The sequence below is a fragment of the Photinus pyralis genome, unplaced genomic scaffold, assembly GCF_008802855.1.
Source record: "Photinus pyralis isolate 1611_PpyrPB1 unplaced genomic scaffold, Ppyr1.3 Ppyr1.4_LG7, whole genome shotgun sequence".
Classification (NCBI taxonomy): Eukaryota; Metazoa; Arthropoda; class Insecta; order Coleoptera; family Lampyridae; genus Photinus; species Photinus pyralis.
The window spans coordinates 26,034,334-26,054,781 of NW_022170738.1; the positions used below are offsets into that span (position 1 = coordinate 26,034,334).

At 39.5% G+C, this 20,448-nt stretch overlaps 1 protein-coding gene across 1 annotated transcript in view; it reads right to left on the bottom strand.

The window, feature by feature from the left end:
- Positions 1–1,728: 1,728 nt before the first annotated feature.
- Positions 1,729–20,448, bottom strand: part of LOC116176069 — a 176,383-nt gene continuing 157,663 nt past the window's right edge. The window contains 13 exon segments of the mRNA XM_031494536.1: positions 1,729–2,720; positions 2,771–2,954; positions 3,774–4,283; positions 4,332–5,065; positions 9,945–12,053; positions 12,198–12,383; positions 12,435–12,647; positions 12,704–13,108; positions 13,161–13,523; positions 16,397–16,795; positions 16,939–17,151; positions 17,199–17,552; positions 17,603–17,797. Of these exon segments, the coding sequence (XP_031350396.1) occupies positions 2,482–2,720; positions 2,771–2,954; positions 3,774–4,283; positions 4,332–5,065; positions 9,945–12,053; positions 12,198–12,383; positions 12,435–12,647; positions 12,704–13,108; positions 13,161–13,523; positions 16,397–16,795; positions 16,939–17,151; positions 17,199–17,552; positions 17,603–17,797 (6,104 nt within the window). The 3' untranslated portion in view covers positions 1,729–2,481.

Genomic DNA, 20,448 nt, shown 5'->3' on the forward strand with positions numbered 1-20,448 from the left:
TGAGCTTACCGTGTGCTTATCTAAGGCAATTTTGTTACTTTTGCTCAAAGTGAACGTAACAAGTAACAATAATATGTATATAGACTAACGGCCGGTATTATAAAGCATGTTGTCAAGCCAACAATGTTGTTACGGCATTCGATTGGATGTTTTTTCAAAGAACTCTTATTCTTTGCAAAAACGTCCAAGCCCATGCCTTAAACATTGTTAGCCACCAGTAAATGAAAACAAGGGTTCCAAATCGAAGTGTTTACACGTTATCAGTCTTGCAGCGTGCATATGTGTAACTATACAGCAGTTGTTGTGCCGGGAAAATTCCAATTAGGCCTAGGTGTTAATTGGATTACCGCATAGTAAAGTTTGAACGCCCCTAATTAGGTAACCAAAATTACTGACTGACGCTTTAATGAGTTGCGATGAACGTTATCAGAAGAGTCTTAGAGAGGTGTCTTTGGATGCGCTCTAAATTTTTCAGATGTTTGCAAGTTGCCCCATATTTTTCTGATAACTGCAGGCCGAGTACTTAATTAAAAACAGTTCAAATTTGGTTTAACTTGTCGAAGCTCGAAGGTATACCTACGCGTACGAAATGGGAGTCCCAGTACTCCCTACTCGAAACAGACGTTTCGATAAATAGGAAACGCACAATGAATGGGGATTATTGTTCATTTTCCTGCAATTGATTTTCCGCCGTTTTCATCGATTTGTGTTTTGTTGCTTTCACTTGTGATAGGCGCGGGAGTCTGTCGTAATTCTGTTTTTTTTTCCGAGTGACCGCCGTGACTGGACCCGTCCCATTCCTGGCTACCGTTTCTCCAGTTGCGTTTACCCGACGCTTCCGTGACCGACCCGCCAGTCCGTGGCTATTGTCGACCTCGCACCAGGCGCGAGATTTTCGCTTGGTGGCGTCCGAGTCCGTCCGTTCCTGGCGTTTCTTGCCGCAAGTCATATTTCCTTTACCATAAAAGATACCGCAAATAACCGTCGTCATATTTCTAATATTTTTTTATTTTATCAAACTTGCATTTAAATCGATATAAACTTCCAACGACAATCAGAGCATTACTCCCGAAGAATTTCAGGAATACAATCAAATCGTTTTTAACAGACGCAGCTATCTAGTCTTGTGAATTGCTGAAATGCTGTTGGTGGGCTAAACTATTTTTTTTAATGTTTAATTGTTTTACCTATATGTTTTTTCTGTTTGTTATATTTTAAAGATTTGTTATTTATAGACACATAAATATTTATTTACATGACATGTTACTAAATTGGAAAATGGTTTTACCATTAATTTTGACAATTGTAGGTGCTATACTAACAAAATATATACCATTATTATTATTATCTTTTACGGTACAGCAATTATGATCCGAGGAGTTTACCCTGAATAATTTGCATATTTTTTATTTAAATTAAATTCCAATAATTATTCTGCTAATAATCTTCAATTCATACCGATTGTGCGGGTGCTAACCCAGTTGACACTTTTGAAACAAGCATTTTTGCCTAAAAAAGATGTGGATGATTTATTGGGGTTTGACTGCACTTGCATTAGCGAGACGAATTGGCGTGTAACCGTGGGTGTAGCAGTAATAGTTTTAGTGAGTTAGTTGTCACTACCATACACTTACCCTTTTTAGAAGACACTCTGTGCGATTTTTGGTTTGAAGCTGTTCTGTCAAGAATTTGGCACATTTTTTTATTATTATTAAACAAACTTTATTTAAAAAAAGCAATTATCACAAATGTAACAGTTAAAAGGAATCATGTTAAACAATGACATTAAATAAAAATTGATACATAAATAAAGGAATAAAGTTAAGTATACTATACATTTATAGGAAGCCAATTTCTTTTTGAAATAGTAAGACAAATTTTATTTGATTTATACTATTCATTGCCTCCTAGAGACTTTATCATCGTAATTTTTATTTAATTTTAATAGTTTATACTACAAGAATGACTAAATATGACTGCTCAAAAATTACTAATAAAAATCAGTCAGCACCAATTAAAGTTGAGCATAATTAACATTCACACTTCTTCACGCACACTTTTTATACAATTTATATAGTCTTATGTATACGCTTACGTCTTCCAATGGCTTTAAAACAACAATTTATGTCAGGCACTAAAACTACGACTGTTAAGAAATACAGACAAGGGCATTAGATCAAAATAATTTAGTGAAATTTAGTGTTAAGACCGCCACCCATCTAATGGTACATCCCCTTGACTTTGAAACTTAAAGGAGTAAGCCAATGGAAAAGGAAGCCAAATAGAAATGTGACAACCATTTTTCCGTTTCAATGGCGTGGAACATTACTTTTCTTTGCTTCATCTTCGCAATATTTACATTAAGTCGAAGGCACAGTGAGTAGAGGAAGATGGTCTTGGTCGACTTAATATACATATTACACTCTTCTTCATTGTCTATATAAAAACCTAAATTTAATATCTACATTGTTTTACGATTGATTATGTGAGGTAGTCCGGACTGGGCTCTGCCATTGGTTCGGGCGTCGTAAAGAGAGGATTCGGGAACTCAGGTGGATGCGGAAGAGGTCCCGTCGCCTTTGGTCTGCGCCGATACGCCATTAACCAGCACGAAACTGCAACCGCGACGGCCACCAAGGCTAAGAGTGCCGTTATGACCAAGGCTATTATAAAACCAATCATCGACACGCAGATATCCTCCGCCCGTTGAGCGTTGGGAGCTGAAAACGTTGAAGTTATCACAAATTCTCCCAAACATCTAGAGACATACCTTCAGTCGGATCTACGAAACGTTGTTCGCGTCTTTCGAAAGTTAAAATGGCGTTAGACTGTAGAGTAATTTCTTCTCGTACTTGTCCGCTCATCAAATCGCCGGGTATTAACACATCTGTATTGTTTTCGGAATCTATGGCACGTTTTCGTCTTCCAAATGCGTTATATCCACGACAATTGACCTAGTAACAACAGATATAAAAATGGTATTGGGTGGAATCATTTCTTTGGAGTCAGTACAGCTGTACCTTTAATTGAGTTTGAATACATTTAAATACATTCTATAATGGTCAAAGTGCAAAGACGTTCTGTCAAGACTGATATTAAAGCATTACGCAAATTGTATGTGAATACGATTTGAGGACACATATGGAAGCAAATAGTATGTGCACGAATAGCGCATGCGCGTATGGCAAAGCCTAAGACATAAGAAGTGTACGAAACATGAATCCATGTGGCAGTCTGCAAGTGGATTTCCAACATGTTATAAAACGGAACTATACAGTCAACCCATCTGTTGCAATAGGTGCATATACTGTGTCACTGTGAAGCCTATAATAGGTCAAGGCACAGGTTCCTTGAGGGACAGAAAAACCAGGAATTGCTACAAGATGCTACTTGCAGAATATTTTAAACCTATAGATAGACTACAATAAGCCAACAAGATCTTGTGTAGATCCCCATCCCATGAACCGCCATGTTTGACATATGCAAATTAGAAAGATTTTAAAAAACGAAAATCTACCACATTGGAGAAAGACTCAAGAAGGCCACTCAGGAAAGAAATAGTGATCTTAGGATCTTACAATCCTGAAAGCCGTATCATTTTGAAATATTGGAGCGCGACCTTAATGTTAATTTGATGTGAAATTTTTAGAAATAATCCAATATAACGAAACATAAAAGATACTTGTCTATTTTCTTCCCCAGATGAAGTTTGTGCTATGCATAATTTAGAACCGTCACGTTTGCTAGCCATGATTGAAGGGTTTTGTACTTACCGGTTGACATCTTCCAAAGCAGACACGAATGTTGCACTGGAATCTTATATTATCACTGCTCGGGAATTTAAAAGCGTTAAAACTGGCCAGTAAGCTTTGAGTATCATGGTTATATTCCCACTCGCCGAAAATGGTGGGGTCGGTCGCGCAACCATTCTCGTCAGTTACTATATACTCGTTTTCGACGTTATCGCCCATCGTCTTTGCAATACAACTTCTGGCAAATCCTCCATATATCGAGCCTGGTTGTACTTCAACTTGGAGCATTAAGTTATCGCCAATTTCCGCCGAGTTCACTTCTTGGCCAGTTTGCGTTACGATCTTCATGACGCAGGTTGGAGGAGGACCTGTGTTAGCTATGGTTCCAGCCGTGGTCAGCATGGATACGTTAAAACCCAGGGTGACATTTTGTTCTCCAGTTTGGTATATACATCTAATGTGATAAGCTTGCGCCTTGTAAGTCACAAGTTTCGGATGTTTCTGTATCACAAGCACAAAGCTGGCTTGACCCTGTTTAAAAACATGTCAAATAATGTTACCAGCAACAGTTATACTTACATTAACATGGATTAATCCGCAGTTGCCAAATTGTACCTTGAATATTTCAGTTCGTGAACGTTCATTTGATGGTACAGTAATAACTCGACGACACTGTTCATCTTTGCTGTGTCCTTTTACGTACAGAACTCCGTTAAAGCCTTGGTCAGTTATATCGATTTGTATTTGGACGCCATCTGACAGGCAGCTGACTTCCATATCGGGTATAGGGAAATCAGTTCGATGATGTAATATACTTGGGGCTGTAATGATTAAATGAGTGCATGTTCCTCGACGCATTAAGTGAGTGTACTTACTGCAATCGACCTCTGGGTTTCCTGAGTAACCGGACTGACATTGGCAGACGGCTTGGTGATTGACCGCGTTACAGAAGGCGTACTTTCCGCACTTTGTCGGCACGCAAGGATTATCGCAGGTCTTCGTTTGCGGATTGCAGAATTTATGATCGGGACAGTGGTGGTTATTCTCGCATTCGGCGCCAGGTACGGGCGTACAATTTCCGCGCTGGTCTAAACGATAACCGTATTCCACAGGACAGATGCAATTTCCGTGCTCGTCCACAATCATACCGCGCTCGAGAGCGCAGACGCAACGTCCCTGCTCGTTGATCTTAAATCCTTTTTCGATTTGACAGAAGATGCATTCGTCGTTCTCGTTGAGGGCGGTGCCGGGTGGACACTCGCATTTACCGTCGGGTGTTAAGCGGTAACCTTTATCGAGACGGCATGGTGACACTATAAAAAACACATACATTGAAATCAATATTGTACACTCAAGCTGTTGGGCAGTTAAGTTATTTTGGAGGGGTTTGCTTATGTGGAGGACAGGAACAAAATGGATTAGTTTCAAGGAGTAAGCAATATTTGGGGCACAAGGGGGGGGGGAGTGTTGTAACCGTCTATGTGTCTCAGGGGTAGAGCGTTGAGTTACATAGCTGGAGGTCGGGTGTGCGAACTTGGGCTGAGGTAAGAATTTTTTATCTGTGACAGAGATGGGAATTTCCTTGGATCAGTTTCGAGCATTCTGCTGGCTACTCAGAATTAGGTTTTCCTGCAGTTCCTAATTTGTAAGGTATATACCGGAGTAGTATAGAACAACTTAGCCGGCCCGTGTGAACTGTGGTGCCAAGGGTCCGGTTCGAATCCGGGTTCGGGCATGGATATTTGTAAATGTATAGAGGGTTGGGTTGGTACAGCAGTCTTGGCTGAAACCCCGCCCACTCAAAAATAAAGGCAAAATAAAATTAAAATACAACTCCTCTGTAGTCAATCCGCCATATTGGAAAAATAGCTAAACTTTCTTATGAAATGTTGCTTTTGTAGTTGCAATGATGAAAAGAACGGCGGTACTTACAAAAAATTGAAATATCGGTCTTAGTTTTTTAGGAAGATCAATGAATAGAAAAATCGTTTTTTGTAGCGGTTGTAATGAGGGTAGAAAAACGTACCGCACCAATTTGGAAATCCGACAGTATTTCTTACGGCGGTACTTAAAGATATTATTTCCATCTATTATGATAAGGCATATATTTTAAAAAATATGTTTCGCAATCTTCAGAAAAAATCAAAACACTAACGTAAGGATAGGCAACTCAAATTGCACTAATAACGCCCGAGGCGACGACTCATTACTTGAAAGGGAAAACAAAAGAAACTACCTGGCATTACCCTACACATTGTTACGCCGTTCCTAATGATATGGATTAGATAAATGACTATTTATTATTTATTTATTTGAATGCTGTTGATTTGTAAATCACAATGTCACATATTCCCAAGACGAAAAATGGATATTCTATTATAGGTACATTGGAAATAATTTTTTATTTCTAAAACCTTTTGCATACCATTAGGATGCTTCAAAGAAATTTAAAAAAACCCTATAATGAGGCTGTAATAATATCTCCCTTTGACGGGGCGAGGGGTACGTACAATACTAGGTACTTCACATATTACTTATATCATAAGTAGTGCTGAATATGAACTCTGTTTTATAACAATGCTTTCAAACTACCAGAAGCGTAGCACTTTGTTTAGTTAGATCAAATCAAAAATTACACGTTTGTCTATATTTTCCATCTAAAATTATCAGTTTCCTCAGATAGTCCAGTATGCGGAGCAGTCAGAAGGGCCGATTCCTGCAAAATGTGGTGTAAACGATTTTGACAAGTGCACACCAATTTTTTCCCGGCACAACTTTTGGCAGCCAAAAAACCTCAAAACGTTCGGACTTTTTTCAGTTTTTCGCTTAAAACTCAAAAGCGGTCCATATTTTATGAATAACACTTCTTTAGTAAATTAAAGGAAACAAAATTCTGCGTCGATAAAAAAAAACCAACAAAATCGGTCCAATAGAAAAATTTTTACAAGCGATCAAAAAACGCCCATTTTTTCCAACTTTTCTAAAGAACTGAGTTAACCTTTTTTTAATGCGTTGTGGCTCCTAAAGGAACGAAAAAATCCACTACCCCCCTTCCCTAAAGATTGTAGAACAACAATCAGAGAGTTCAAAAAGTACCAACAATTTAAAATTGTACCAATTTTTGAAATTCGTTGGAAAAAATGGGCGTTTTTTGATCGCTTGTAAAAATTTTTCTATTGGACCGATTTTGTTTTTTTTTTATCGACGCATAATTTTGTTTCCTTTACTTTACTAAAGAAGTGTTATTCATAAAATACGGACCGTTTTCGAGTTTTAAGCGAAAAACTAAAAAAATGCCAAAAATGTTGAGGTTTTTAGGCTGCCAAAAGTTGTGCCGGGAAAAAATTTGTGCGTACTCTTCAAATACATGTTATTTGGACCCAAATGGACCATTTAAAATAATAAAATCTTTTACACCACCTTTTGAAGGTTAAAATTATCTGCATACTGGACTAAGAGTTAGTCTTCGTGAAAATTATCTATTTCGAGAAATGCGACCAAAAGCAAAAGATGCACATGCCCTTTGCTTTCCATAAAGTTTTTTCACTTATTAATAATAATAATAATAATAATAATGTATATTTTGCCCAACAGATGAGTATCCAATTAACGGACAAAATCCATATAACAAATAAGCAAGCAAATAACAAAAAGAGAAATTTAAATATATGAGTAGAATAACAATAAATTTAAAAATACACTATATAACAAAGACAAAAAATATTTAACATTTCTTATAATATTAATTATTAACAATGAAAATCTAAAAATTGAACTTTTGGCAAATACAAGATATCATAGTTTTTAGAAAACATGTTACAATACTTACACATTCTATAAAATGGCGAATTCTTCAAAATATTAGAATTACAATAAGGTAAGTAGCGGAGTAATTAGCGGAACATAAACATAGGAAACGTCGTGGTATGTTATATAAAAGAAACGCTACCGATATAAATACAATTCCCCTTTTTAGTTAAATTCCTAAGCGGGATACGACAACTAATGGCCGACACTGACAATTTTATTTAAAACAAAGTGTCACTGTTTTGCTCATGTAAAGTCAAGTTAGTGAAAGTGGTGGATATAAAAAAATTCTTGCACTTTTAAAAAAATTCGACTATTTATCTTTCCGTTTGAGAATACCTTTTGATGGAGTCCCACAAACTTCACATCAACTTGGCGAATTTTTTTCAAATTTCCAATACTATGTAGCGACAGAAACCGGTAAATTTTTTACAACTACCTACTTCTTTTTTCAATATAGACTGATATCAACTTTATCAACAGGAATATTTGTCCCTCAAAAAATAGGAGGATCAAGTAAATTTTATTTTTACCATTGAATTCAGGGCAAAAAAGTGAAGTCATCTTACCGCACAAAAGATGTTCGGAAAAATTCTCCATGGGTCGTGCATAGATATAAATAAGTAATACGCTAAATGTACAATTGTTATTAATTTTTGAAAGGATAAGGATTTATTTAGAATCAGTATAACTGTTATACTTTTAATCATTTGTAACAGAATTTTAAATGTTAGCTACCATTTTTATGAAAAACATACAATATTTGTTGTTGTTCACCCTTGTATTGTAAAGATAATTTATTTTAGGTGCTCGAAGTATCGGTTTTTTTAGGATCTACCATACCTAAGTGAATTCATTCATGCACATGTACCTAATAACTATAAAAATCTATAAATCAGGAAAAATGATTAGAACAAATCACAAGAAATAAAGGGGTAATTAAAAAATGTTATAACAAACAATGCTAATCTAGTCCACTAATTACCTGAAAACCAGGTAATTTACAGAAGGTGTCATTACAGAAAACTGCAGTAAATGCATTGAATAAGTAATTTTTCGTACTTCCGGGACTAAAGTAAGAACTTCACTCCTTTATGACAAGTACTGAAGTGTCACTTTTTGTCCCGCCGGGATTAAATTTAGACGAAAATCCCGGAAGGATGAAATTACTAACAAGGCAATTTCAGTAGGTTGTTCCACATTTTGTATGCGGCACTACTTCTTAAACGCATCGTACTGCTGCTCATATAGTTTTTTGGATTTCGGTGGTATCAATTCTATACCTAGTTTGGCTGCTTTTTATCAATATCAAATACACCTTTGTCACCCACCGCAAAATTATGACACTAGCAAACAGTTTCCAAATTATTTTTGTTACCATAGCATAGGGATTGTCATACCAACGCAACGTTCCTATGGTAACTTGTTAAGCAGCGATTTTTTGAAAGAACCCGTTCTCTAACTCCATACATATTAAGTGTTTCGGTTTCGGAAGTACGAAAAATATCGTATATACCTTGCGACTGAAGTAGTGGTCTTAATCCCTCAGGTAAATTATGGCCCTCCCTTCGGTCGGGCCATAAACTTTACCTTCGGGATTAAAAGTACTACTTCAGTCCCGCGGTATATAATATACTATATTCAACAGTAACAGAAATAGGTATTTGTGCATCTCCAGTCAAACTGTACAGCTTTTCGATAAACTTGTTTACATAATTAGTCCTTGATCATTATTATACATGGTCTATTGTGCTTAACAATAAATGAAAAGAATATGCAAAACTGAGAAGGATAGATACATCGTTGGTTTCACTCAAGGAGATCATGTAGCAGTGTGTATTGATGGTGGTCTAACCAATTGCAATAACACTGAAATACAAATTGACTACAGAGGAGTCTTAAGGTCCAATCCTCTAAGGTCGATAAATGAAAGCGGGATACCACATGTTCCGGTGGGAGGGAAATCGAAAACCATTCTGAATTATGCAACGAATACTGGAGTCAGAGACAAGCTGAAGCTTTTTAAAGGGACAAGAATCGGTTGAAGTAAAAACACACCTACATCATGAAGGCCTCAAAACAAGTGAAATGTGTAAGGGATGCAAGTAGAAAGAAGAAACCACCTCTGGATACCAGTATGAGTTGTTCAGGGTACAGATTCTTTAGATAAAAGATTACCTAGGAACGATACAAAATTCCAAGAAGATACTACAATAGGCGGGTGCGGTGTAGGCACCTGGTAGGACACTACGTCTGAGACTAATAATAAACAAACGATCAGGTTTATGACATGACATAAATTTTCGAAGAGTCAAATATTGGGCAAGAATAAAAAGTGAGGTTCAAAGGAGAATGGGCGAGAAACAATCAAATTTGAAAACTTACCTGGTTCACATTTTACTGCAGCGTTACCCATATAACCAGGCAAACACTCACAAACCATCGTCCTTACTGGTAACGTATCCAAAACCTTGCAATCTGCATTGTCGCCGCAGGGTTTGATTACCGCGCATGGATTATCGCATTTACCATTGATGCAAGCGGTGCGCTGTGGACAATCCGAATCGTAACGGCATTTTTCTTCCACTTTTCGACAACCGGCCTTAGTATTCAGATATCCAGGTGGACAGGCGCACTCCACTTCATGATTGTAAATCTTGCACTCCGAGGTCTCATCGCAAGGTTTTCCAAGGGCGCACGGGTTTTCGCATTTTTTATTCACGCACGCCTTGTTTGTGGGGCAATCGAGATTCGATCGGCAACCGATGACGACGCAAGCGACGTGGGGGTTGCCAATAAAACCAGGCGCACACTCGCAGACGGCGCGATGATTGTGTCCGTAGCATTCGGCGTGATTGCCGCACGATGTTCCGTTGGTCGCGCACACCGGTACGCACTGTCGGTTAACGCATGAGTGATGACCCAAACAATCGTCGTTAGATCGACAACCGACGGCGGCGCATTCTATTTCCGCGTAACCAAAGTATCCCGGTTTGCAGCTGCAGATCGGTTTGTGATTTTTGACAAGACATTCAGAGTTCGGTCCGCAATTGCATGGATTCCTGCATATGCCGTTATAGCAAGCCTTATTGTTGGGACAATCGTCGTCCGATTTACAAGTTCCGACTTCGATCACGGCCTTAGTGGGTTGACAAGTACCACTACCGCTGCTAATGTAGCCAGGCGGGCAAATACAAATCATTGTACGTAGGGGTACAGTACTTGCAACTTCGCATGTCGCCGGTCTTTCGCATGGTTCAAAGATTTCGCATGGATTTCCGCATTTGTTGTCGATGCAAGCGAGGGTGGCTGGACAGTCGGGGTCCTGCCGACATTCGGGTTGTGGTTCAGGACGACACTGAACGAAAGGATTTCCGGTGTAACCTGGTGGACATCTGCATAGCGCCACGTGGTTTTGTACTCTGCATTCGGATCTTGACGAGCATGGGTTTTCGTACACGCAGGGATTGACGCATTGTGCGTTTATGCACTGACGTTCGCCTGGACACTCGCTGTTTGTTCTACATCCGACTACTAAACATCTTTCATATGGATTGCCTCGGTATCCACTTACGCAGCGACATTCTGGTTGGTTTCCACGCACGTAACATTCGGCGTTAATTCCGCACTGATCGCGTACTAGGCATGGGTTCAGACAGTTTCCGTTAATACACGCTTTACCGGAATCGCATTCTGAGTTCGATCGGCAACCCACTTTGTGACATACAGTGTTAGGGTTACCCTCATAACCGTCTTTGCATGAACAGATCGGTCGATGGTTTTTGACAAAACAAGAGGTGTCAGTGCCGCAGTTGCATGGGTTGCGACACATTCTGTTTACGCAAGCCTTATCGCTTGGGCAGTCTGAGTCGGAAGAGCAACCTGGGGGCACTGGTACTAAAACAGCGTGACATTCTCCGTTTTCGTTAGGCACCCATCCATCGGGACATGTGCATATCATTGTACGGACAGGTACGGTATCAAGTACGCTGCAGTGCGAGGTAGGATGGCAAGGTACTAACGCGACGCAGGGGTTGACACAAGCATTTTTAATGCACGCCAACTTGCTGGGGCAATCTACGTCATGCTCACACTCATAGCGACCCATCTCGGTCATTTTCGGTGCGCAGTACGTCAGGGGATTTCCTTCTGGTAGATGAGGCGGGCATATACAACCCGCAGCGTGATTCTGTACGTAACATCTGGCATTTTGTGCGCATGGCGGATTGGCGATACTCGAGCAAGGATCAATGCAACGTTGGTCAATACACGCTCTATTAATCGGACAATCGGAATCAATATGACATTCCACTCTTTCGCAAGCGTCGAAGGGATTTCCGGCGTAACCGTCAGGACATTTACATGCGGCACGATGGTTGCTGCCATAGCAAAGAGCCGTGCTCGCGCAACGGTCTCCCAAAATACACGGATTCACGCATTGTCCATTGTAGCACTGCTGGTCATTGGCGCATTCGTTTTCTGACTGACACCCAACTAAATTCAAATCAACAAATTAATTATCATGATTTACAGTAGTTGATGGTATTCAAATAGTTTGATTATCTGTATAATTTTGATTATTCAAATAATCTCATTGACTCACTATTCTATTCTCATACTAGTACTAAAAATACTTACGCTTCACACAACCAATCTGCGGATTTCCAAAGTACGCCGACTTGCAATAACAGATGGGATAATGATTGGTCACTTTACACTCCGCATTGGGGCCACAGTTGCACGGACTAACGCATCTACTATTTACACACGATTCAGATCCGGCACAATCTGAGTTGGATTTACAGCCTATTCCCTTATCGATAGCTAGAAAAGTTTCCTTTAACCATTGTCACTTACAAATTGTTGGATACTTACGAGGGATACATTCAAATTTGGGGTTGCCTTCGTATCCAGATGGACACATACATATCGCCCGATGATTGTTCACAGAGCAGAAGGCTCCAATTGCGCATGGTTTGTCGACAACGCACGGATTGACGCAGATGTCATTTTTGCACCTTTCATAGTATGGACAATCGTCATCTTTGTAGCATTCGGGTAGTGGAACTGGTGGTGGATAAATTGGCACTGTAATCATTTCGTCATGTGAAAAACCAAATTTGAAAACTCAGAACGTATTTTACCATTAGTGCACTCAACGTGCGGATTTCCAAAGTAGCCAAAGGCGCAAGTACAGACGGACTGATGGTGCACCGAATTACACTGGGCGTTGTAACCACAGCCATCTACTTTGCAAGCTTCAATGCAACGATCATGTATGCATTTATCCGAATCGCTACAATCTAAATCAGTATGGCATTGAGGTTGCTCCGGACCGATTGCCTTGCAGTGTCCACTGCTGTCTGCAACCGTATCCAAAGGACATTGACACATTACAGTGCGTATAGGTAAAGTATCGATCACTTTACACTCTTGGTCTAAGTTGCAGATGTTGGTAATGCCGCAGAGATTTTGACATTTCGAGTTTACACAACCATATTGGGAAGGACAGTCTGCGTCACCTTTGCATGTCGATTTGACTTCATCTACTACACATACACAATGAAATAATCGTGTCATAAACAAAATTAGAGAACATACCCGAACAAAGCACGTAGGGATTCCCAGATGTACCCGCTGGGCAATTGCAGTGAGGTTGATGGTTGCGTCCGACGCAAGTTGCGGTCTCGGCGCAAGAATCTCCGTCGCACGCAGTTCTGCAAATTCTGTTCAGGCGGTCGCATGCCTCGTGATCGGCGCAGTCTTCGTTGTATTGACATACTCCTGTGATACAGGAGCTAAGCGGATTACCTTGCGTACCGCCGGGACACTGGCATTGTGCTTGATGGTAGGTAACTATGCATTCCGCTCCACGACCGCACGAGTGCGAAGCGCAAGGGTTGACGCAGTTATCGTTGACGCATTGTTTGTCATATGGACAATCTCCGTTTATTTTACATTGAGCTGTAAAAATGGTGGGTATAGTTTAGATTGCGAGTATTTTTAAATAAGAATAAATAGATCATGAGAGTTTTCGCCATATGTCGTGTAGTTTAAAAGTTTTATCACTAATGGCACTTCTTTTTGACTTACCCTGATTTGAGTGCAAGGGCTTGATAATACACAAAATAAAAAAGAGGAATAAAAACATAATTTTAAATTTGTTTGAAGAGCTTTATCTATTGTAAGGGGGGGGGGGGGTACATAAGAGAGAGTAGTGACCTTTACTATAATTTCCTTATAAACAAAAATTGTTACAGTGCAGGTTAAATGGGGATAAAGTTGCCCCTTTTTGTGACTAAAAAAACGCATTTGAAATTATTCAAAAATCTTTGGAAATAACTGGGATATGACCAAAACTCTGAATATGTCAAATTTCGTTTTCATTTCCGTAGCTTAAGCCTTCAGATATGGATGTTTCTGTTAGCACTTTGTATGGGCAATTTTTGTCGGAAAATCTGAATCTGTTATCAGCATTTCCATAACGCGCTAGATCTAGGAACTATAGGTTACTACTTCCTTATTTCTTATGGACGCCGCATTGGATATTTACGGAATGACATAGAGACAAGAAAGAAAAATAATGAAGGGTCACACTCTATACTTTTACATAAATATCAAAATTAGATTTTGAAATTTTTCTTCTGTATGGAGTGTGACATGTCATTATTTTTCTTCTTTTGAGAAGCGGCTATTTGCGACCGTGTAAGGTAGGAAAAATGGAAACGAAATTTTTGGTCATATCTCAGTTATTTTAAAAGATTTTTTAAAATTTCAAATTACGTTTTTTTAGTCACAAAAAGGAGTAACGTTGCCTCCATTTAACCTCCACTGTATCTCTCACCACTACAGAGCTAATGGTGGGCGACGAATTTGAACCACCCTGTACAGAGTGGGTTGTTTGCAACGCTTTTATAGGACATCTCCGTAATTGTTAATACTATGAAAAAACGAATACAGGCGCGATGCGCTCTTTTTGGGTCAAATTTAAAATGGTACAATTAAAATTTGAACATTTTCGCTAACTTAACATACGCGGGAAAATAAAAAAAATGGTCAATTTCAAAATGTTCAGATAGTTAAAAAAGTGTAATTAAAACAAAACATAAGTTAAAAAAAAATCTTTTTGAAATCTTTCTTTAACATGAACCTTGAACGTATTTTTAATTGCCTTGAATCACTTGACTCTTCTTTGAATACCGTGTGTTACATATATTTTTATAAAAAGTATTTAATATGGTATCTTTTCAGATCAAAATATACAGGGCGTTCTATTCAAAGAAATGGGGATAAGTTCGATTTTTTACCGAATCCGTATACTTATTCTAAAAACGGCATTATAAACTTTTGTATATTTTCTGTATTCCTTTCAAGTCAGAATATAATAGGGTCACACCGCTTGTACAGGGTGAGTCAACGATTGCGCGGAGTAACTTAATGCCTTGAAGATAAGATTTTTCGATAGTGCTTTCGTATTATGATATGGTTGAATATTCTCCACATTTTAAAATATTTGGAATTATACGTCTTTTTTATTATATGGTTAATATCCGAAAAGCTAGTAGTTTTAAAGATAATTCGATTTTTAAGAAAAATTGGGCATTTGCAAGCGTCAGTATATTGTCAAAATTATTACTTAAATTTTGATTCCAGGTTTTATATCTTTCATCCTGGGTTAATTACAGGGTGTTTTTTTCTAGATCCAAAGTTACAAAACTTCATATTAAAAAATCTCACTTTTTTTAAATGGTACACTCCGTAGATTTTTCTGTCATCTTTTAGCTCCTCCAGGAAAACCAAGATGTTTCCAAAACTATCAGACATAGGGATAGGAGATTATTATCAAAAGTTGAAGGTTTTTGGAGGAGCTAAAAGATGACAGGAAAATATACAGGATGTTCCATTTAAAAAAAGTGAAATTTTTTAATACGAAGTTTTGTAACTTTGGATCTAGAAAAAAAACACACTGTAAGCTATTTTTCTAATGCTTCATAGTAGATGTATTTGTTTGACTTTTACTTAACCCAGGATGAAAGATATAAAATCAAAATTTAAGTAATAATTTTGACAATATACTGAAGCTTGCAAATGCCCAATTTTTCTTAAAAATCGAATTATCTTTAAAACTACTAGCTTTTCGGATATTAACCATAATATAATAAAAAAGACGTACAATTACACGTAGAATTCAAAAATGCGTTCAAATACAGGGGATTCTATTTAAAAAAATGTACCATTTTGGCGCCCTACTTTGTGGGCGCACCCTGTATAATTCCAAATATTTTTAAAATGTGGAGAATATTCAACCATATCATAATATAAAAGCACTCTATTGAAAAATCTTATCTTCAAGGCATTAAGTTACTCCGCGTAATCGTTAACTCACCCTGTATAATTAAGCGGCCAGCATCCGCCTTGTACTCCTAAATAGTATTTACAATGCAGCTGTCCTATGAGCGTGCCAAACGCCGATGCGTTCGCAATGACCAACGAAAACAGTATGCGCGACTGCTGCTTGCCGCGTGTACAGTTACACACCGCGTTTATCGGCGACGGCGAAAATGTACATACACCTCCGTCATTCTCTTACGTCGGCGAGCCATGTCGACATTTTACGGTAATTGTGGCTACTTGGAAGCGAAATTTTCCTTGTACCCCCCATTTGGAGAGATGCGTCAGATACTACCCCACCCTGCAGTATCATGCCCATATTTATTCCCTTTTTGTTACGTAAAATTTGAACATTTGGTTTCATAATTACAATCGTGTAATCAAATTAAAAATGGATCCCGACACGGAAACTCCTACAGTCTTGTTTAAGTGTAAATGCGACTTACGTTTATAGCACTGCCGTTGTGGATTACCACCCCAACCATCCGGACAGACGCAAGTTGGTCTATGAAGCAGCATACGACATTCCGCCTGATACCCGCAAACGTTGGATATCGCGCACAAATCTTGACACCGTTGATTGCTGCAAGCCTTATTCGAAGGACAATCCGAGTCGATTTTACATTCGGGAGTTGGCTCAGGGGTGCGTTCGTAGCACTTGATAAACGGATCGCCGTACAGTCCGCTGGGGCAGCGGCATACCGCTTTGTGATTGGCTGGATGGCATTCGGCGGTTAGCGAACATAGATTTCCGATGGTGCACGGATTCACGCACTGTCTCCTAATACAGGCCTCGCTAGACGCGCAATCGTCGTTGCTCTTACATCCCACTTCTTCCGTCGGTACTAAACGGAAAACATACAATTAGCGCGAAATTTTAAAGGAGTGAGAATGCTGTTGGCTTGGGATGTAAAAGGTAGGGAAATGTGAGTGATATGTTTCCTAAAAGAGAATTGTTTCGTATTAGTGCCTGTGGAATGAAGCTTACCTTGTTTACATTCTACATCAGCGTCACCTACATAACCTGGTAGGCACAAGCATGACATTGTTCGCAATGGCAAGGTATCGACTACGGAACATTCCGCGTTAATACCGCAAGGTTTCGTTACCAGGCACGGATTTTGGCAAACATTGTTGAAGCAAGCCAGTTTACTTGCGCAGTCGGCATCAATTCGACATTGCAAAGGAACGACTGGTTTATCTAGAAAAAAGGTGTTTACATACACAAAACTCAAAGGGGGCACATACCAATTTGACAAGAATCTAGAGGATTTCCAATGTAACCGGGTGGACACGAGCACAGTGCACGATGTCTGTCAACGATGCATAGTGCACCACTACCACAATTGCAAGGATCTTCACAGCGCTCATTCTGGCAGGCAAGATTGAACGGGCACTCGTCGTCCGTTATACATTCCGGTCTTTCGCAACGGACATAAGGATCGCCTTTGAATCGATCGGGACAATAGCATCTGGCTCTATGGTTAGCGTCCGATCTGCAAACCGCGCTTAATCCGCACTGTGTGTACGAACAAGGGTCGACGCATTCGTTATTAACACACGCCTGATTAAACGGACATTCGGTATCGCTTCGACATCCAACTGAAACAGCACTGTTATTCGAAACGCCCGCGCAAATTTGCATTAATTACTTTCAAAGCAGGCACTTTGTGCGTTGCCAGAGTATCCCTCTCTGCATATACAGATCGCTCTATGCAGCTGAACGCGGCAATCGGCGTTGCGTCCACACACATTGAAACCGTCTTCACATGGATTGCGACATTTCTGATCGATACACGCCTTATCATTTGTGCACTCGGAGTTTTGGAGGCATTCCGGTTTTACTTCTGCAATTTATTAATATTCATTAAACTCGGGAATTTGTTTGGGGTCATTAAGAGACAAATATATTAAACGTTTCTGATGATAGGAGGTGAGTCACGCACTTTCATTTTGAAAGCTGACAAAATCGCGCAAAAAGGATTTTTCCAAGCGTTCAGTTCTTCTCGAACGCCACCAGATCCTATCTCCTTATCAGGCCGTTGACTCAAAATCGAATGAATACTGCAACGTCAGTTTCCTCTAGAGTGGCAAGGAGAAGAAGTATACTTGACAATCCCGGTGTTGCCGAGAACGTCTCTCCAGTATGACATACCCCTCGAGAGAACTTGCAGAGAAAAAATTTGTACACGTTGGGGTTGAAGTATATTGCGATTCAGTATGCTTTCACCATCTTATGAGAACTAATGTTGAGTTAATCAAATCATTCTAAGACAACAGGTTCATAAGACCGAATCTTAGAATAATATGAAAACTTATTGACAACATCGTTAAATGGTATGCTCCGTGTAAGGGGTGTTTCTTAGATGGGAACAGGTTCATCAATTCAGTTAATTCAATCAAATTGGGCATTTTGATAGTCTCGCCAAATGAGAGGCACTGCCTTGAGATTGCAGAAAGACAACTGTGTGCCTCAGTTATCAAGGTAGGTAGCTGTCACAATGGAGTCTTTATTGAAAAGGATAATGTTGATGTAAAGATCAAATAACGAGCCCTTAAATGGTCTCGAATGTTAAAGTGACAAAAAATACAGAACAGATATGAAAAATATGTTATGTTTCTTCTTTGGCCATGTTAAATTAAATTTCTTTCTATCGTTAATTCAATTCATGCAAGACTTCTTTACCTATTTAATCACAGATCTCATCAGGTTATGGGCCCAGTATAAAGAAATGTTACAAATGTGGTGAGTTCGGCCATGATAAGCGGGACTGTAAGAATTCCAAGAAGTCCAAGTCTGAGCGGAGTCAGGAAGGGTCTGGGTTTGTTAGGTTCTGAAGTCAAATCTGTGTATTTCCCCAATGTTTGGATTGCAGATTCCGGTGGTGCAACACAGCACATGACCAGGATGTTTACTTTTGAGGTTTTTTCAAGACATTGTCAACATTGAAATGATTGTCAATAGCAATGCTAAAAAGGGTGATCTTAAGGATGTGTGGTTTGTTCGGGACTAGGTAAAAATTTCTTCTTGATGCTTTCTGACTGGTTAAATGGTACTATTCAGTTATAAACAGTGAGAATTGCTACATTTACAAAGACAAAGTTTTATGCACTCAATCCAAGAAATCAAATGGGCTGTTCCTCATAAACATGAGAGTGATACCACAGACCTCAGCTGAAAGTCACATTGTTCCTGAACATCACTTACAAATTTGGCATGAGAACAAACGTCATGTTCTGGCCTTCCCACAGAAAAACAGGATTGACGTCAATGGCAACTTGAAATGAGACTATGTGATGCAAGCATTAATGGAAAAATGCACCGTTTGAGCTTCGGAAAATGGAAGGTCATCACTATCCTGGTGAAGATGCTTGGAAAGACCTTTCACTGATAATAGTATTGACTTTGTGATCAAGGACGTTCAAAAGATCACAGAAGAGCATGGTTTGCGCCACCCAACATCTATGTCTGATATGGCGGTGAAGAGCGACAGAATCGGACGTTGGTAGAAGCCGCTAGGACTATGTTGCAAGCTTCTGGATTCACAAAAAATTTTGGGCTGAGGCTGCAATGACAGCTGCGTGGGCGATTAACCAAACAGGACCATCTCCAGAATTTCGCCATACGAACTTTGGTACAAGAAGAAGCCTGCGGTCAGCCATATTAAAGTATTCGACATTGAATGCTTTGTACACGTACCAAAAGAGAAAAGGAGGAAGTTTGACAAGAAATCTCGTTGAGGTAATCTGGTTGGGTACTGTGGGGTGGATATCGCAAATGGGTACGGGAGGAATCTGAAGTCACTGTGTCGAGGGATGTGATCTTCAAGCAGTCGACTGTCATCTTTGACTGTATACTACTGTACCAGTAAAAGCGAGTACGAGTGTGACGTCACTAACTGAGAAGAAGATCAGAATCCTACACCAGCACCAGAACCGGAAGTACCAAAAGAACAAGCAGTAGGACCTGTTGAATCAAGGTCGAGCTTGTTGACATCAGGATCAATTTCAGAATTCAAGACCCTAAAGAATGAAGACTTGTTCGAGTAAAATGGAGGAAAACAACAGTGGAAACTCCTAGACAGATCCAAATTGAAGATTCTGAAGAAGTTGAAGGAGTATGCAGTCAGTGGAACCTCAAAATGGTACACCATGATAGCTTATGAAGCTGGACCGTCTACGTACACCATTGAAAGTTCTCAAGTGATCAATGGGAAAGTGGCAATGATTCGAGGAGGTAAATGGACTCAATGAAAATCACATTTAGAACCTATTTCCTAGGCTGGCCGATAAGAAGGCGATTGACTGTCGGTGTATGTACAAGGTCAATGATTCACTGGTGCGTTAAAAGGCACGTCTTGTAGACGAGAGCTATCTGCAACGTGAAGGGATTGGTTTCACTGAAACCTTCAGCCCTACCGTGAGATGGGAGTCAGTGCGTTCTCTGTTGAGTGTGTGTGCACGTGAAGAACTCAAAATGATTCAATTTGACGTCAAA